The 21,362-nt window shown below is 43.4% G+C and overlaps 1 protein-coding gene across 2 annotated transcripts in view; it reads right to left on the bottom strand.

The window, feature by feature from the left end:
* GRIK2 (glutamate ionotropic receptor kainate type subunit 2) overlaps window positions 1-21,362 on the bottom strand; it is a 1,301,067-nt gene that overhangs the window by 18,801 nt on the left and 1,260,904 nt on the right. For both annotated transcript variants that reach the window (XM_077289658.1, XM_077289656.1), the window contains one exon: window positions 19,115-19,365. In XM_077289658.1, coding sequence (XP_077145773.1) covers window positions 19,115-19,365 — 251 coding nt within the window. The remainder of the gene's footprint in view (window positions 1-19,114; window positions 19,366-21,362) is intronic.

Consider the following 21,362-nt stretch of genomic DNA (forward strand, 5'->3'; position numbering starts at 1 on the left):
CACATTGCAGAAGATTGCCTGAGTCACGGAATTATTATGCTTATATAGCACTATCATATTCCGCAGCGCTTTAGACACATTATCATCCTTGTCCCCTATGGGGCTCACAATCTAAATTCCCTATCAGTATTTCTTTGGAAAGTGGGAGGAAACCTGAGAACCCGGAGAAAACACATGCAAACATGGGGAGAACATGCAAACGTCTTACAGATGTTGTCCTTGGTGGGATTGGAACCCAGTGCTAACCACTGAGCCACCATGCTGCTTATAAAGAAGGATGGCATTGCCAAGAGTCGACCATACAGACTGTTCCTACTGCCTTGCAGCTATCACAACACATGGTATATCTCAGCCAATCAAGAGGGGCTAATAGCTTTAATTGAAGTCTATCCAGGTTTGGTAATAGCAATTATATGGTGATTTTAGGATACTAAGTCGACATTAAAACTCAACAATAGAGACAGGAAGACGATCCCTAAAGCATTGGACAAATACTCTAAACATTTATAAATAGAAATAATTTAAGGAGATGACAGTAGTAGTCTCCGATAGAGAGTTGCAATCAATAGAGATATTGGGCAGGTGGCAGCACAAGTGCCAGTGTAATTGACTAATGATATTGTGCATCCAGTAAGTAATTTGTAAAACAATAAAATAATTGTCAGACTGTGTGCTGGGGAGAACTCTCTCCTATACCATCCTCTAAGGCCATATTCATGCGTTCAGTATTTGGTCAGTATTTTACTTCAGTATTTGTAAGCTAAAGTCAGGAGTGGAAAAATCAGAGGAAAAGTAAAATAGAACATATGCTCCAGTTCTGCATTTTTCACTCACTCCTGGTTTTGGCTTTCAAATCTATATATAAAAATGAGTGTATGTGTGTGTGTATTGGCCATGCCCACTCCACATAGCCCCACCCAATCACTAAGCATCTTTCATTTCACAGTAGCTGTTTAAAAGAAGCTGAGCTGTGATTGGTTGCTATGAGCAACTGTGGTGCCCCAGGGTCCTGGTCGTCACAGTAGCATTGCTTTCCTCAGGGGGAGAGTGATGTTACATTTGGAGGCAAGGAAGGATAACTGTCACCAGGTAAACACAAGCATGCAACATGTTCACACTCCAGGCCACCAGGGGGATCTTTTGATCCTATTTACTAGGTGACTCCCCATATATATATGGAAGTTTGGAGGGAAAGTTAGACAGTTTGGGCCATGAAGCAGACTGGAGCAGTCTGTGGCAGAAAAAGGTGTATGGAGCTGTGTAGGCACAGTGCTGCTGCACCTGGGAAGAGATTATACGAAAGTCGAATATATTGCTGTGAGCATGTAGGAGAGAGAAGCACAGGAGAGTAAGACCAGTGGGGGACCTGCCACGAGCAGGTTGCCTCCTTCTGAGGCGCAGACACTGGTAGCCGGAACACCGAGGTTGTAAGGGACTCCACGAGTTACATCAGAGACCGGCAGGACAGCTGAACTGCAAGTTACCTGTCCGCCTTAATACTCAGGAGGCATGGTGACACCTATAGAGCCCGGCGCGTGCTAGAGTCCCTGTAAAATGGCTCAAGTCTAGTGTTGAGTGATACCGTCCGATACTTGAAAGTATCGGTATCGGAAAGTATCGGCCGATACCGGCAAAGTATCGGATCTAATCCGATACCGATACCCGATACCAATACAAGTCAATGGGACTCATGTATCGGACTGTATTCCTGATGGTTCCCAGGGTCTGAAGGAGAGGAAACTCTCCTTCAGGCCCTGGGAACCATATTAATGTGTAAAATAAAGAATTAAAATAAAAAATATTGCTATACTCACCTCTCCGACGCAGCCTGCACCTTACCGAGGGAACCGGCAGCGTTGTTTGCTTAAAATTCGCGCTTTAACTTCCTTACGTGAAGTCCCGGCTTGTGATTGGTCGCGCGCCGCCCATGTGGCCGGAACGCGACCAATCACAGCAAGCCGTGACGTAATTTCAGGTCCTTCAGGATTTTAAAATTACGTTCCGGCGTTGTGATTGGTCGCATCGCGGTCACATGGGCGACGTGACCAATCACAAGCCGTGACGTCACGGGAGGCTGGACACGCGCGCATTTTAAAATGCGCGCATCTCCTGCCTCCCGTGACGTCACGGCTTGTGATTGGTCGCGTCGCCCATGTGACTGCGACGCGACCAATCACAACGCCGGAACGTAATTTTAAAATACTGAAGGACCTAAAATTACGTCACGGCTTGCTGTGATTGGTCGCGTTCCGGCCACATGGGCGGCGCGCGACCAATCACAAGCCGGGACTTCACGTAAGGAAGTTAAAGCGCGAATTTTAAGCAAACAACGCTGCCGGTTCCCTCGGTAAGGTGCAGGCTGCGTCGGAGAGGTGAGTATAGCAATATTTTTTATTTTAATTCTTTCTTTTACACATTAATGTTGTTTCGATACCGATACCCGATACCACAAAAGTATCGGATCTCGGTATCGGAATTCCGATACCCGCAAGTATCGGCCGATACCCGATACTTGCGGTATCGGAATGCTCAACACTACTCAAGTCACCAGTCATACGGGTTATGTCCTATCCTATATGGTGGACAGAGAGACGAACTGTGGGGACCTTATATGAAGCCATAGGCAGTAAGGAACTACAACACCACAGTGCTAGAGGAAGGATTTAATCTTCACCTGGATAAGGGGACTCCAAACTTGCCTCCAAGCCAGCCGGACCCTACCTGCCCTGTGATCTGGTGCCCTGGACTGTGGCTGCCTGAAGTCTTCAGTAAACAAAGTAAATAGACTTCAAACCTGTGCCCTCATTCTTTACTGTGCCATTCACCATTTTTCATCTACACACTGGGAGCCCTGGGCATATATTTCACCTGTGGAAAGTTATGCCATCTAGCTGCCATAACATCACCCCAGAGGACCCCTTAAAGCAGCGTCGGTCCCCACTGACCGAATACCACAGGTGGCGTCACGAACATAAACTCTTCACCAAATCCCTTTAAAGACTTTCACCTTTTACATTGGCGCCCAGGCCATGGACCTGGTATTGAGTATCCCACGGCCCACAGGGCAACTTACAACCATTTTCTGACTCCACAACATCTCAGCAGACACTGACCGGGTGGGAAAAATCTAGCATCGCCGGGAACTTTAGCTCTAAGCCATGGTCTGCCCCCTAGAAAGGAGCATAGAGCACATGACAGAAATGAATCACCCACTCCGCTATTACTGCCATGCTCTATTGTTACCGGTGTAGAAAATCGCATCATCAGTGGCCGCACACAGAGCCGTACTGCCAGGTTACATTAAAGCACATCTCCCGGAACTCCCTGCTCAGCGCCACCCAGCTCGGGACTATAGAATGGAGGATGTGATGGGTATATGGTCACTGGACTATCAGATCAGATCAGAGGATAATCATTATAATTTGTTATAAGTAACCACAGTTAGTTACTATGCCCGGTGTCATGATTCCCCAATGGCATGGGAACATCAGAAACACAAAAATAACAGACTAGCTCTCGGGTGATGGAAACTCAAGCTGACCGTGACCTAAATCTACCACACAACTAACAGTAGCCAGGAAGCATTCCTACGGCTGCCTAGATGCCATGCGCTAGCCGGAGAACTAACTACGCCTGGAAGAGGAAGGAACAGACCTGGCTTACCTCTAGAGAAATTCCCCAAAGATGATAGTGGCCCCCACGTATATTAACGGTGAGTTCAGAGGAAAAGACATACACAGTATGAAGGTAGATTTAGCAAAGCGAGGTCCACTTACTAGATAGAGGAAGGATACAAAAGAGGACTTCACGGTCAGCTGAAAAACCCTTTCAAAAAACCCATCCTGAAATTACTTTAAGACTCCTGTGTCAACTCATGACACAGGAGTGGCAATTTCAGTCCACAAGAGCTTCCAGTAACAGGAAATGACAAAACTGTAAACTGGACAAGAAAAACACAACAATAAGGACAAGAGTCCACTTAGCTGATCAGCAGACTAGAAGCAGGAACATGCAACTGAAAGACTCAGGTTATAATGATGACCGGCAAGGAAGTGACTGGAGAGCAAGGCTAAATAGGGAACTCCCAAAACTGATGGAAGCAGGTGAGCTGAGGCAGAAAAGCACACACAAGTCTCCAGTACCACCAGCCACCACCAGGGGAGCCAAAAAGCGGATCACAACAGTACCCCCCCTTAAGGAGGGGGCACCGAACCCTCACAAGAACCGCCAGGGCGACCTGGATGAGCCCTATGAAAGGCACGAACCAAATCCGAGGCATGAACATCAGAGGCAGTTACCCAAGAATTATCTTCCTGACCATAGCCCTTCCATTTAACCAGGTACTGGAGTCTCCGCCTGGAAATACGGGAGTCCAAGATCTTCTCTATAACGTACTCCAATTCACCCTCAACCAGCACAGGAGCAGGAGGCACAGCAGAAGGAACCACCGGCACCTCGTATCTACGCAACAACGACCGATGGAACACATTATGGATAGCGAAAGATGCCGGAAGGTCCAAACGAAAGGAAACAGGGTTAATAATCTCCAAAATCCTATAGGGACCGATGAACCGAGGCTTAAATTTAGGAGAAGAAACCCTCATAGGGACAAAACGGGAAGACAACCACACCAAGTCCCCAACACGAAGGCGAGGACCAACCCGACGCTGGCGGTTAGCAAACCGCTGAGTCCTCTCCTGGGACAAATTCAAATTGTCCACCACTTGTTCCCAAATCCGATACAACCGATCCACCACAGCATCTACTCCAGGACAATCCGAAGACTCCACCTGACCAGAAGAAAAACGGGGATGAAACCCCGAATTGCAAAAGAAAGGGGAAACCAAAGTGGCAGAACTGGCCCGGTTATTAAGAGCAAACTCCGCCAACGGCAAAAAGGCAACCCAATCATCCTGATCCGCAGACACAAAACACCTCAAATACGTCTCCAAAGTTTGATTAGTTCGCTCCGTCTGGCCATTAGTCTGAGGATGGAAGGCAGACGAAAAAGACAAATCAATGCCCAACCTGGCACAGAATGCCCGCCAAAATCTAGAAACGAACTGGGTACCCCTATCAGAAACGATATTTTCAGGAATACCATGCAAGCGAACCACATTTTGAAAAAACAAAGGAACCAACTCAGACGAGGAAGGCAACTTCGGCAATGGCACCAAATGAACCATCTTAGAAAAACGGTCACACACCACCCAGATAACAGACATCCTCTGAGAGACAGGAAGATCAGAAATAAAGTCCATCGAGATGTGCGTCCAAGGCCTCTTCGGGATAGGCAAGGGCAACAACAACCCGCTAGCCCTAGAAAAACAAGGCTTGGCCCGAGCACACACATCACAAGACTGCACAAAAACACGCACATCACGAGACAGAGATGGCCACCAGAAGGATCTAGCCACCAAATCCCTGGTACCAAAAATTCCAGGATGACCCGCCAGCGTAGAAGAATGAACCTCCGAGATGACTCTACTGGTCCAATCATCAGGAACAAACAGTCTACCAGGTGGACAGCGATCAGGTCTATCCGCCTGAAACTCTTGCAAAGCACGTCGCAGATCTGGGGAAATAGCGGATAATATCACCCCATCCTTAAGGATACCTGTAGGTTCCGAATCACCAGGGGAATCAGGCTCAAAACTCCTAGAAAGGGCATCCGCCTTCACATTCTTAGAACCTGGTAGATACGAGACCACAAAATTAAACCGAGAGAAAAACAACGACCAGCGCACCTGTCTAGGATTCAGGCGCCTGGCAGACTCAAGATAAATCAGATTCTTGTGATCAGTCAAAACCACCACCTGATGTCTAGCACCCTCAAGCCAATGACGCCACTCCTCAAATGCCCACTTCATGGCCAAAAGTTCCCGATTACCGACATCATAATTTCTTTCGGCGGCAGAAAATTTTCGAGAAAAGAACGCACAAGGTCTCATCACTGAGCAATCGGAACTTTTCTGCGACAAAACCGCCCCCGCTCCGATCTCGGAAGCATCGACCTCAACCTGAAAGGGGAGAGAGACATCGGGCTGGCGCAACACAGGGGCAGACGAAAAGCGGCGCTTAAGTTCCCGAAAGGCCTCCACAGCGGCAGAGGACCAATTGGCAACATCAGCACCCTTCTTAGTCAAATCCGTAAGAGGCTTAGCAACACCAGAAAAACCAGTTATAAATCGACGATAAAAATTAGCAAAGCCCAAGAACTTCTGAAGACCCTTTAGAGAAGTAGGCTGCGTCCAGTCACAAATAGCCCGAACCTTGACAGGGTCCATCTCAACAGAAGAAGGGGAAAAAATGTACCCCAAAAAGGAAATCTTTTGAACCCCAAAAACACACTTAGAACCCTTTACACACAGAGAATTCTCCCGCAAGACCTGAAAAACCCTCCTGACCTGCTGAACATGAGACTCCCAGTCCTCAGAAAAAATCAAAATATCGTCCAAATACACAATCATAAATTTATCCAGATATTCACGGAAAATATCATGCATAAAGGACTGAAAAACTGAAGGCGCATTAGAAAGGCCGAAAGGCATTACTAAATACTCAAAGTGGCCCTCAGGCGTATTAAATGCGGTTTTCCACTCATCCCCTTGCTTAATTCGCACCAAATTATACGCCCCACGGAGATCAATCTTGGAGAACCACTTAGCCCCCCTTATGCGAGCAAACAAATCAGTAAGCAGCGGCAACGGATACTGATATTTGACAGTAATTTTATTCAGGAGTCGATAATCAATACAAGGCCTCAGCGAGCCATCCTTTTTAGAGACAAAGAAAAACCCAGCTCCTAAAGGTGATGAAGAAGGACGAATATGTCCCTTTTCCAGGGACTCCTTAACATATTCTCGCATGGCAGCATGCTCAGGTACAGATAGGTTAAACAAACGACCCTTTGGAAATTTACTGCCTGGAATCAGATCTATGGCGCAATCACACTCTCTGTGGGGAGGGAGAGAACCAATTTTAGGCTCTTCAAAAATATCCCCAAAATCCGACAAAAATGCAGGAATCTCAGAGGGAATAGATGACGAGATAGGAACCAAAGGTATGTCCCCATGAGCCCCCCGACATCCCCAGCTTAACACAGACATAGTTTTCCAGTCCAGTACTGGGTTATGAGATTGTAACCATGGTAATCCAAGCACTAAAACATCATGTAAATTATACAACACGAGGAAGCGAATCATCTCCTGATGGTCTGGAGTCATACACATAGTCACTTGCGTCCAGAACTGTGGTCTATTACAAGCCAGAGGTGTAGAATCAATACCCTTCAGAGGTATAGGAACTTCCAGAGGCTCCAAATCAAACCCACAGCGCCTGGCAAAGGACCAATCCATGAGACTCAGAGCGGCGCCAGAGTCCACATAGGCATCCACGGTAATAACTAATAATGAACAAATCAGAGTTACAGACAGAAGAAATTTAGACTGTAAAGTGCCAATAGAAACAGACTTGTCAACCTTCCTAGTACGTTTAGAGCATGCTGATATAACATGCGCGGAATCACCACAGTAGAAGCACAAGCCATTTTTGCGCCTATAATTCTGCCGCTCGCTTCTTGACAGAATTCTGTCACATTGCATTTTCTCTGGCGTCCCTTCAGAAGATACCGCCAAATGGTGCACGGGTTTGCGCTCCCGCAAACGCCGATCAATCTGAATCGCCATTGTCATGGACTCATTCAGACCTGTGGGCGTAGGAAACCCCACCATGACATCCTTAACGGCATCAGAAAGGCCCTCTCTGAAATTTGCCGCTAGGGCACACTCATTCCACTGAGTAAGCACAGACCATTTACGAAATTTTTGGCAGTATATCTCAGCTTCATCTTGCCCTTGAGACAGGGCTATTAAAGCCTTTTCAGCTTGAATCTCCAAATTAGGTTCCTCATACAGCAACCCTAAAGCCAGAAAAAACGCATCCACATTGAGCAACGCAGGATCCCCTGGTGTCAATGAAAATGCCCAATTTTGAGGGTCACCTCGCAGTAACGAAATCACAATTTTAACCTGCTGAACAGGATCTCCAGAGGAGTGAGGTCTGAGAGAAAGGAATAATTTACAATTACATTTGAAATTCAGAAATCGAGATCTATCTCCGGAAAATACCTCTGGTGTAGGAATCTTAGGTTCAGAAATAGGGGTACGTATAACATAATCTTGTAAATTCTGAACCTTCGTAGCAAGATTATTTAAACCTGCAGCCAAACTCAGAGGGTCCATCCTTAAACCCGAGAGATCAGAGCCATTCAAGGATTAGAAGGAGAGAAAGGCAAGGCTGTAAATAGAGCAGAAATACAACTGAGCCAACTAAGTAGCAAACATGAGAGGAAAAAAAAAAAAATCTACAGACTTCTTTTACTCTCCTTTCTTCTGCCAATTACTTTAACAGTGTCCGGTCATACTGTCATGATTCCCCAATGGCATGGGAACATCAGAAACACAAAAATAACAGACTAGCTCTCGGGTGATGGAAACTCAAGCTGACCGTGACCTAAATCTACCACACAACTAACAGTAGCCAGGAAGCATTCCTACGGCTGCCTAGATGCCATGCGCCAGCCGGAGAACTAACTACGCCTGGAAGAGGAAGGAACAGACCTGGCTTACCTCTAGAGAAATTCCCCAAAGATGATAGTGGCCCCCACGTATATTAACGGTAAGTTCAGAGGAAAAGACATACACAGTATGAAGGTAGATTTAGCAAAGCGAGGTCCACTTACTAGATAGAGGAAGGATACAAAAGAGGACTTCACGGTCAGCTGAAAAACCCTTTCAAAAAACCCATCCTGAAATTACTTTAAGACTCCTGTGTCAACTCATGACACAGGAGTGGCAATTTCATTCCACAAGAGCTTCCAGTAACAGGAAATGACAAAACTGTGAACTGGACAAGAAAAACACAACAATAAGGACAAGAGTCCACTTAGCTGATCAGCAGACTAGAAGCAGGAACATGCAACTGAAAGACTCAGGTTACAATGATGACCGGCAAGGAAGTGACTGGAGAGCAAGGCTAAATAGGGAACTCCCAAAACTGATGGAAGCAGGTGAGCTGAGGCAGAAAAGCACACACAAGTCTCCAGTACCACCAGCCACCACCAGGGGAGCCAAAAAGCGGATCACAACAGCCCGGGCAACGCCGAGCTCTTCAGCTAACACTGATATAAAATACTGACCAAATATTGAACATGTGAAGGTGGTCTAAGGCTATGTTGTCGATAAATTAAACAGATTGGATACAGTATTAAGGGAAAGTAGCATGTTGTACACATGTCTTCAGCACAATTGGACTAGCGATTATCTGTGAACAAATTTGCTACAAATCAAATTGTTGGGAAAAAGCTAAACCTGGTGAATTTTAATTTGAGAAGATTTGATCCTCTGTAGCAGTAAGTTTTAATCATACCTCCCCTTAATTACCCATTACAGAGTGCAGGAAAAGCATGGGAGGTGGAGTTTAGAATAACCAATGTACTCACTATTTCATTGTGATAATCATCTTGAAAGCGGGAGGTAGATATAGAGCGGTGCTGAAACTGGTGCAATTTGTGTTCTTTCTTTCACCTTGCATGTAATGACCAGTGGTCCGAATAAGATCCAGTGAGTAACGAACCAAAACTGAGGCAGAAATCTCAAAAGTGTCATTGCAAATGGTGTCTTCCACTCATCCTTCAAACATGCCTCAATCACATCCATCCTCACAAGCCCTCCCTCGACCTATCCTCTGTGTCTAGCTGTCATCCAGTATCACTTCTCCTTCATGCCTCAAAACTACTGGAACAACATGTCCATCATGAACTGCCTGCCCTCCTCCCCTCTTACTCCCTCTTTGACCGGTTACACTCTGACTTCTGACCGCATCACTCAACTGAAACTGCCCTAACTAATGTCACCAATAACCTACTAACCACCAAGAGCAAGCAACACTACTCTGTCCTCCTTCTCCTGGACCTGTCTTCTACCTTTGATGCTGTGCACCATTCCCTCTTGCTACAGATTCTGTCATCTCTTGGCATCACAGATTTGGCCCTATCTTGGATCTCGTCATATCTAACAGACCGGACATTCAGTGTCTCCCTCTCCCACACCACCTCCTCACCTTGCCCCCTGTCTGTCAGTGTTCCCCAAGGCTCATTTCTAGGACCCCTGCTCTTCTCCATCTACACCTTTGGCCTGGGACAGCTCATAGAATCCCCCAGTCTGCAGTATCATCTCTACACCGATTACATGCTGATCTACCTACCTGGACCTGACATCACCTCCTTACTGACCAAAATCCCACAATGTCTGTCTGCTATTTCATCTATTTTTCTACTCGCTTTCTAAAACTGAACATGGAGAAAACAGAATTTATCATCTTTCCCCCATCTCACTCTACCCCTCCACCAGACCTATCCATCAATGTCAATAGCTGCTCATTTTCCGCAGTCCCACATGCCCAGTGCCTCGGGATGATCCTTGACTCTGCCTTCTCTTTCAAGCCTCATATCCAAGCCCTTGCCTCCTTCTGCTGACTCCAACTTAAAAACATTTTCCAGATCTGTATATTCCTTGACCAAAAAACTGCAAAAACGCTTGTGCACGCCCTCATCATCTCCCGCCTTGACTATTGCAACCTCCTACTCTATGGCCTCCCCTCTAGCAATCTTGCACCACTCGAGTCTATCCTAAACTCTGCTGCCCGACTAATCCACCTGTCTCCCAGCTATTCTCCAGCCTCTCCTCTCTGCCAAGCCCTTCACTGGCTTCCTATTGTCCAGAGGCTCCAGTTCAAAACCTTAACTATGACATACAAAGCCATCCACAACCTGTCTCCTCCATACATCTGTGACATGGTCATCCCGTACTTACCTGCACACAACCTTCGATCCTATCAAGATCTCTTTCTCTACTTCCCTCTAATCTCTTCTTCACACAAACGCATACAAGATGTCTCCCGTGCTTCCCCCATACTCTTGAACTCTCTAGCACAATACATAAGACTCTCGCTTACCTTGGAAACTTTCAAAATGAACCTGAAGACCCACCTCTTCCGACAAGTCTATAACCTGCAGTGACCCTCAGTCTACTGAACCACCGCACAACCAGCTCTACCCTCTCCTAGTGTATCCTCACCCATCCCCTGTAGACTGTGAGCCCTAGTAGGCAGGGTCCTCTCTCCTTCTGTACTTGTGTGTGCATTGTATTGCTCATGTTGATTGTACTTGTCTATGTATGCCTCTTTTTTCACATGTAAAGTGCCATTGAATAAATGGTGCTATAAACATGAATAATAATAAGAATACTTAAACAGCAAATAAAATAGAACTTAGTATATGGAAGAAACAGATTGATTACCCTTATACAGTACAGGCTCTCAGCAGGAGCTGAAATCACTGTGCCAATCCAAAGTTTCCTGAAGTATGTATTCACTGGTAGTTGGAATAAATTTACCTATCAGGAAGGTCAATTCACGTACTCAGAGAACAGGTGAAAATCAAATGTAGTGTAATCAAGGGACACCCTGGAATGGCACACTGAGAATAACCTACGCAAACCTACAAAAGCAATACATCTAAATATAATACAAAGGTTCTTTAAGTGCTTCAACTAGAGATATCTGGGTATCTATGACTATATGGTACCGTTAATCTAGGGTGAGTCTCTCTCCTCAAGCATAAAGATTGCATAGGCTGCAGCCAGTCCCAGATCTTCACCGCCAATTAGCTGCAGCAACAACAGGTTCCTTGTCATGTCGACTGATGCGAGTCCAAACGCCGGGGACTTATAGTTCAGTTGCCTCAAGATACCATCTCTACTCCTGCAGTCCTCATGAATTCTCCTAGAAACAATACGCCTGTCTCTGTGTAAAAGTTCTGTACAATATGGATTCTCCGCTCATCACAAACAGGGACTCAACAGAGCTCCACTGTCACATAGCTCTCAGGAACGTTCTGTATTTTTCCACAGCAAAGCCTCAGGTTTCGAAGTTGAAGAGAGTTGCAGTAAATAGTCTATTATAGTGTTCAATCTCTTAGCTTCTCACAAGCTGCTCCACACACATAGTCTCTCAGAGCAGTCTTTCCTTCCTCCTTGAAGTTTCCCTGTCAGCACTAGACTGCCGACACCAGGCCCCACCCCCCAGCACACACAGATTCCCGGGCACACTCAGCACCTGTTCTTTGCTGAAGCAGACAAATACCACAGGGTCCTAGACCTCTCCTGGTATAATCACAGCTCACCCTCTTACATGCATGCTGTTTTTTCTAGGAAAATGTTGGCATGATAACATAGCTAATTTCACACGTGTCCCTGCTGACAAATTTTGTTGCCTCTTCAAAGGACTTTATTAGATGACATGCACCCTTCAGCTGACAATGTTGGATCTCAAAGTAGTCCACACTCCAAATTGACTGCTGCATAATGTAGTCTGGGCTGCTTTACATGCATCATACCAGTGCTGCAGCATACTGTATATAGCATCGGATTTCAGCGGGTGACGATTTTGCAAACCAGATTGTGTCCATGGCCTACAACTTTCACATGTGTATATTTGCAAAATAAAAAAACTTTTGCACTATTAAATTCAGGATGTGGGCCATGCATGGAGTGAGGGTTATTCGTACTTAGAATAAGGCAGTCAGAATGTTCTGGACTTTGTCGTTTATAACAACTGCAAGTTGCAGTTTATGGTGAGCCAGCTAGCAAGCAAGCTGCCTCTTGATGCACTGGAGCAATTTTGCTGCCATGTGGATTTTCTCCCACTTGCTCTAAGGATGTAAAACTGCTTGGAAGCCCATTATCTTGTCTTGTGTGGATGAAAATAATGAGGGAACAGTGTGGAAACAATGTGCCCTATGGCTGTTGGAGGATGAGGAAACAGATAACTGTTGCCTGGCAGTGGAGCAGACATTGATCACTGCTCACGGAGGCCTCAATAACTCTCCCAAATGCCATATTCTTCCAGTAAACTTTCTTTCAGTGTGCTAAAAAACTGGTGTATTGTCCCTGGCTGAAGTCTGTTCTCAAGGTATTTATAGCACAGTGCACTTTGGCGCTCAAAGACAAGACCAGAGAGTGGCCGTCATTGTACTATACATGAAAAGAGAAAATGGTCACCACTTTGAGAGAGTTGTATCTTCCAGAAAAACTGAGTACACATCATCATTTCTTGAAAAGCAGCAGAATCCACAAGTTGGTAAGGCAGCAACTGTACCACCAGCAACTAGACAAGATGCAAGTGTAGTTGGCAACCCAACGGATGGCTGGCTTGGCTGGCAGAAAGACAAGCATGACAAGAAGGGGGAAGAGGACAATATGAGGCTTGTTTTTACTGCTGGCCAGCTTGACTTTGCGAAATGAGTAGGTTATTTTGCCTCATGTGCTAACAGAGAGCCAAAGTTTTGAGTCTATAAGAGCCAAGACATCTAAATATTAATTTCCTCTTACAGAGCCTGCAGAATGCCAAAAAATTATCTAACAGCAACCTACAAATAAACTCACATCTGAGAAGCATGTACATACAACTCACCACCACCATGACTAGACATTTCAGGCTCTATAGAGCCTCCTCCAACAACAGTAACTATTGCATTCCCTTCCGAGTTGAATGCAGGTAAAGGTATAATGTTAAACAAAACTAGTCCAACTGTGCCTGGCCGACTCTTCCCATCGCCACAAGAGGTTATTAACAGGTCTCTCCATCGCGTGTATACATCAGGAAAGACTTGTCAATCACCATCAGTGCTGGGAAGAAGAGCCAGATTAAACTAATCTCCAGCTATCGTCCCACGCCAGATCTTCAAAGTACATTTTCTTTAAATTACCAAATAGTAACATAGTAACACAGTTATTAAGGTTGAAGGAAGACTTTAAGGCCATCTAGTTCAACCCATAGCCTTACCTAACAGGCCCTAACATGTTGATCCAGAGGAAGGCAAAAAAAAAGCCATGTGGCAAAGAGTAAGCTTCACTTGGGGAAAAAAATTTCTTCCCAACTCCACATATGGCAATCAGACTAGTTCCTTGGATCAACACCCTATCAAGGAATCTAGTATATATAACCTGAAACATCATATACCGGCCCCCAGGCTCACCTACCCACTTCCTGGACGACTTCTCAGCCTGGCTGCCGCACTTCATGTCCTCAGAATTACCAACCCTTATCCTGGGAGACTTCAACATTCCCATTAACAGCCCCACGTCCACATCTGCATCCCAGCTTTTATCACTAACCACTTCTCTCGGCCTCTCACAGCTCTCAACCTCTGAAACACACAAAGACGGTAACACCCTGGACCTGGTCTTTGTCCGGCTCTGTTCAATTCCCCACCTAGATAACTCACCACTTCCCCTCTCTGACCACAACATTCTCTCCTTCACACTCACAATTCCTCGCCCACCCCAGCACTCTCCTACCTACCACACAGTCAGAAATCTACATGCTATTAATCCTCACACACTTTCAGACTCCTTACACTCATCACTGTCCCCAATCTCCTCTTTTTCCTGTCCTGATCTGGCTGTACATCACTACAATGACACTCTTAGAAGCACCCTAGACCAAGTAGCTCCCCTCACCCTCAGAACCTCCAAACACAGAGTGAAACAGCCCTGGCTCACATCGCAAACCCGATTTCTCCAGCGATGCTCCAGGTGTGCTGAATGCTTATGGAGGAAAACTCGCACCCCAGAAGACTTCTTACACTTCAAATTTATGTTAAGGACCTATAACTCTGCCCTTCACCTTGCCAAACAGACCTACTTCACCACTCTGATATCATCACTATCCAACAACCCCAATAAACTTTTTGACACATTTCACTCCCTCCTCAGGCCAAAAGCACAAGCCCCTATCACAGACATTTGTGCTGATGACCTGGCCTCCCACTTTATAGAGAAAATAGACAATATCCGTCAGGAAATCCGCTCCCAGACACCAAGTGCAATGACTCCCATTCCTCCCTGCATCTCCCCTGGCTCACTCTCCACATTCGATTCCATCACAGAAGAAGAAGTCTCCAAGCTCCTCTCCTCTTCTCGTCCGACTACATGCACCACCGACCCCATTCCCTCACACCTCCTCCAGTCTCTCTCTCCAGTCGTCACAACTCACCTAACTACAATCTTTAATCTCTCCCTCTCCTCTGGCATTTTCCCCTCCTCCTTCAAACACTCTATCATTACTCCATTACTAAAAAAACCCACCCTTGACCCATCATGCGCAAACAACTACAGACCGGTCTCCAATCTACCCTTCATCTCAAAACTCCTGGAGCGCCTAGTCTACTCCCGCCTTACCCGTTACCTCTCCACTCATTCCCTCCTAGACCCTTCACAGTCCGGGTTCCACCCCCTACATTCAACAGAAACTGCACTCATCAAGGTGACCAATGACCTTCTGACAGCAAAATGTAACGGTGACCACTCTCTGCTCATTCTCCTCGATCTTTCTGCAGCTTTCGACACTGTTGACCACCCTCTCCTACTCTCTAGCCTCCTGTCACTAGGCATTAAGGACACTGCTCTCTCCTGGTTCTCCTCCTATCTTTCTGAACGCTCCTTCAGTGTTCTGTTCTCTGGCTCCACTTCATCTCCTCTTTCTCTCACTGTCGGGGTACCTCAGGGCTCAGTCCTTGGCCCCCTTCTCTTCTCCCTCTACACGGCCCCAATTGGACAGACCATCAGCAGATTTGGCTTTCAGTACCATCTTTACGCTGATGACACACAACTATACACGTCAGCCCCTGACCTTACCCCCGCTGTACTACAGAACGCCACTGACTGTCTGTCTGCAGTCTCTAACATCATGTCCGCTCTCTATCTGAAGCTCAACCTCTCCAAAACTGAACTTCTTCTGCTCCCGCCTTCTACTAACCTCCCTAAATCTGACATTTCCCTCTCCGTGGGTGGCACCATAATAACACCTAGGCAGCAGGCACGCTGTCTGGGTGTCATGTTTGACTCCGATCTCTCCTTCACCTCCCACATGCAATCTCTTGCCCGCTCGTGCCGCTTACACCTAAAGAACATCTCTAGAATCCGCCCTTTTCTCACCATGGAGACAACAAAAACTCTCACTGTCGCCCTAATCCACTCCCGCCTGGACTACTGCAACTCTCTTTTAATTGGCCTCCCCCTCACGTGACTTTCCCCTCTCCAGTCTATCCTTAATGCATCAGCCAGGGTCGTCCATCTGGCTAATCGTTACTCGGACGTGTCCGCTCTTCGCCAGTCATTACACTGGCTGCCCATTCATTACAGGATACAATTCAAAGTACTTGTTCTCACCCACAAAGCTCTCCACAGTGCGGCACCCCCTTACATCTCCTCCCTCATTTCTGTCTATCGGCCTAGCCGACCGCTGCGCTCTGCAAACGACTTTCGACTAACCTCTGCACTAATCCGTACCTCCCACTCCCGACTCCAAGACTTCTCCCGTGCTGCGCCAATCCTCTGGAATGCTCTACCCCAAGATATTAGGACCATCCACAACTTGCATAGCTTTAGGCGCTCACTGAAAACTCATTTGTTCAGAGCAGCCTATCACGTTCCCTAATCAGTCATTTTATGTTTGTGTGTGTGTGTGTGTGTGTAGCCCATTCACTATCTCATCTACCCCCCACCCCCTGAAGATGGCTGGACCATCATTGTAAATACATCATTGTAAATACACACCTGTACTTTGTATCTCCCCACCTCATTGTAGATTGTAAGCTCTCACGAGCAGGGTCGTCTTATTTTGCTTTATTGCTGTATTGTTAACATTGTTACCTATGATTGTTGTTTGAAACTGTTAAACTGTAAAGCGCTGCGGAATATGTTGGCGCTATATAAATAAAGATTATTATTATTATTATTATTATACTTTTCAAGAAAGGCATCCAGTCCCCTCTTAAATTTAAGTAATGTATAGTTTCAGAAAATAACATACTGATTCAAATAGCTCATAGATTGGGCAAAATGAGTCATCTGCCAAGTACCTTTCAACTGTTTAAATTTTTTTTTGTTAATTTGTAAAATATCCAAGCATTCAATTTTATCGCTATTTTCTGAAACCTATAACACTTTTATTTTACCATTGATGGAGTTATTAAAGGGCATTTTGTGTGGGGAGCTGAAATTTTTTCTTTTACTTTTTATGGCTTTTTTAGAGAGGTATTGTGACTTAAAAAAAATAGCAATTTTAGTATTTTTTTTCCTTTTTATGATGTTTATTATAAGTGTTAATTAATTTTTATATTTTGGTAAATTGGACTTGCATCAGTACCAAATATTCTTAATTTTGCATTATTTCTTTATTTTTAATAGGGAATAAAAAGAGTGATATATTTGTTTTAGATTTTAATTTCTTTAATATTTTTTTAAAATATATTAAATAGCTATTTTACTTTTTTTAGTCTCCTTATGTGACTTGAACCTGCATTTGATCACTTAGTCTACATACTGCAATACAGCTATATATAGACAAAATTACATTCTACTATGAAACCTAGCCACAGGTTGAGCTTAACAGGTGGTCAAAGATTTCAGCCATGGTAGCCTTCATCAGGCTTTTGGATACTGTGACATCCCATCAGCGCCTTTAATTGCATGACTTAATGGTCATGACAGCCCATTAGCACCCTGTAACTGCATGATTTCAATGCTACTTCAGTGATAGAGAGTGGCATTTAGATGGTTAAACAGCTGCAAATGGAGCAAGACCTAGTCACTGCTGTTACAGGCAGATGCCCACTTTATATCACAGCCAGCATCTTCTTGGTATGATGCAAGTCCTTAACCTGCTTCAAAACTGACTCTGAATGTATTATTACATCCTGTATCAGAAAAGGGTTAAATATATTTGTAAAACCTATTTAAAATCATCATTCAAATGTTTTCTTTTTAAAGCTTCTCTAATATTGCCATTCCTAGATTACCTCTTAATCTGGAATAATTGAGCAATGAAAATCAGTAGGAGGAACAGTAGAAGTCACATGTACCTTTATGGTTTCATGCTAAACAAAGTTGTAATAAAGCTGTGTGCATGAAGACTATAACTACCTATGCAATACAAACAGCACCCTATTCATACTTTGGGGATTCTAAAAATAAGTAAAAGAAAAATCCTTAAAACTTAAACAAGTGTTTTTTTTTTGGTACTGCACCTCAGTAAATCCCACTGGTAACTCAACTAACCTTTATGTTATAATGGGGGATTACACGTATTCAATCAATCCTAATCCTGTTATCAAAGTGCTGCTTTCACTGTTTCCTTCTCTTCTGAGCACTATAAGATAAAAAATGAAACCGTGAAAGCTGACAAAAAAGATTGATTTAATTTGTTTAATCCTCATATAGGTTTGGTGAGTTACCTGTAAAAATTTTGCTTTATTGAAGTGTACCACCAAGAATTTTGACATTTGTCACAATTAGGCAAAATCTGGTTCTGCAGGATGGAAAGTCAAAGGACATGGGAGATACATAGAGATGTATGTTATCATAATAGAAAATTCATTGAGAAAGGAAATCTGCTGGATATGACATCTCATCTCAATCAAATGCCATTGCTTTCTTCTGTAAATTTATGATTAATAAAAAAAATCAAACACAAAGTGTTAATTACCCTGCATATTCTATTGTCTACATAATTGGTTCAAACTTGCCCTTGCGGGTGACAGATCTCAATTTTGACTAATTTTATGTTTTTAGGATATACCCTCTCTATAGTTTCCTTATAACTTAGTCGGACATATTGAGATGTCTCTATTAAACAATCTTTTTAAATAAAAAGTTATTTTTCAAATTACTATACAGATTTCTAAGGAGCTACTGAAAAAAATAGCATAAGCAATACATTGTCAGATTGATTAAAATATTAGTGAACTTATGATTGATAAACCTTTTATGCTATGAGTTCAAGGATGTTATTTTTCTATTTTGAAACTTTTGTAGGGCTATATTGAAAAATCAACTTGAAATTACATGATTGCAGTAAAAAAATTGTTTTGATAGTATTATCTAATCTAATTTTAATTTAATTTACTTTAATTGAATCTAATTTTCTCAACTAAGCATATTTTTAGAATTTTAAAAATCTGCAGCATGAGTTATTGGTGATGAAAGCTTACCTTCTCTAGCTGAGCATTTTTTTTAGACTTGTACAGAAATTCTCCTACAGCAACAAAAACAGAAAGCACCAGTCCAGCAGCTAAAACAATAAAAATGCCACCAATATTTTGTACTCCTAGAGCACTGGCTTCTTTACTCTCTTCTTCTGGGCAGCCATTTCCTCGCCACCATTTTTCTTTCATCATATGGAGAATTCCCTCTTCTTGAAGTTGTAAAATGGCTATGGTTATTTTATCTCTGTATGGAGAACCTATAAATGATAAAATATATAATTAATGTTAATTGTATTTTTAACAGTATTATTAAACATATTTTAGCTTCTTAAGGATATGAAGCCAGGTAGTTAAGGTAAGAAGATTAAATTGAAATTTATTAAAGATAATTATTTTTGTAGTAATTCTTACAATGATGAGTTTGCTTTGAACATATTAGCTAGAGTTGAGTAAAAGCAGAAAGGTTCCTTTCCTAATCTCTCTCTGTACAGATCCCTGCATATCCTCCACATAACCAGCCCTTCATCACAGACAGCACTCTCTAGATCTCACATGACCTATGTCATGCCATTACGCAAGGCCAAGTCAATGGCTAGGCTTTATACAATCTCATGACGTAAGTTGCCCTGTGACGTCATGATGTCGTATGACACTTAATAGTAACATAGTTGGGTCTCATCAATTACATCTCAATCTCATGATATCACATAATATCCAGTGAGTGCCAGAAGCACCAAAGAGCGCTATGAAGACAGAACACTGGATCAAAAAGAGGAAGGAATGGAGTGCGGTACAGACACAAAGTGGAGGACCTTGCAAAATGAGTATGTATTTATATTTTTAGAAACCCATTCAACATTTATTGTGCACTGGAGTAGAGATCTCCAAGTATAATAGCAAATGTTAATAAATTCAATGCTAATCAAATTTCCTGTGGAAAGTTGAACAAATCTAACATTTTGAATTAAAATGTCAATAGATTTGTTAATCTCTAGCTGTATCTCCTGTTATATTTCATTTAGTTTAAATGAGTTTTCCATTTAAATAAAAATGAAGTTAAAAGAAGTGTAATTAGGAAGGCATGCAGTTAATAATTTAATGCAATGCAACATTCAGTTACAACAAAAACATACTTTCTTCATGACCACTACATGACTATATCAGGGAAGGCTGCCTGCTTATTTGAATAATTAGGTCAGTCTTTTTCTTTGTCACAGCCCATGCACAGACAGAAAAGGGGCTGGCTCAGCCTTACTGTAGGCCCTGGCAATGACTCATAGTTGGTTGACTGCTGAAAATGTAATTGTATACATGCCACAACCTATATCAGATATGCAGTAGTAAGAGGCCTTTTAATAATAAAAACTGACATCAAGCAAATGTTCGTTTTGCTGCTAAATTCTGTATTAACAGGATAAAAAGAACATCAGAAGAAATTTTCAAATAAAAAAAGTATTTTTTCAAATTTGTCCAAAATGTGAAGTTCTTTTCATTGCATACTACTACTACTACTACTACTACTACTACTACTACTACTACTACTACTAGTACTACTAATTATTATTATTATTTAGTAGTAGTAGTAGTAGTATTATTTTTATTAGTAGTATTATTATTAGTAGTAGTAGTAATCATAGTAGAAACAAAAACCTCAGTGACATGTTGTAAACGTCACAAAGGGGTTTAGAAAAAGCCCATTCACAAACAAACAAAAGAAAACCCACTCCACATCATACATATATCAAAAGGAGAAAATAGGAGCAATCAGGTATAATACAATAGTTAATTTATTAATAATTCAAAATCCACAAAGAGTACAAAATAAATAATGTCATCCAATAAATAAGAAAAACATATACAGGAAAAAGACACAGAGAAATAGGACCCAAACAATTGCACCTGCCCGATTTGTGAGAGTAATTACATCATGTAAGGTGCAAGTGCAGCGGTATATCACACTTAAATGGCAAACCCAATCACCCTGCAGTAAATATCACATCACTCCATCAACATACGGACCAGGGGAGAAAGAATGCTTACCAAAGGTAGGGATTGGAGTGTCCTAAACCGGGTGTGGATGCCCCAAATACCCCGACGCGCGTTTCGCATGTCTAACGCCACTTTCTCTAGGGGAATGTAGGTGTTCAACAACTAGGACCTTTTATGATCCGGTGACTGGACATGTGGTACATGACTGGCCAATCACAGCGGGAGAATAGGCGCATGCGCACCATCCACCCCTGGTCCCAGCAGA

The sequence above is a fragment of the Ranitomeya variabilis genome, chromosome 2, assembly GCF_051348905.1.
Source record: "Ranitomeya variabilis isolate aRanVar5 chromosome 2, aRanVar5.hap1, whole genome shotgun sequence".
Taxonomy (NCBI): domain Eukaryota; kingdom Metazoa; phylum Chordata; class Amphibia; order Anura; family Dendrobatidae; genus Ranitomeya; species Ranitomeya variabilis.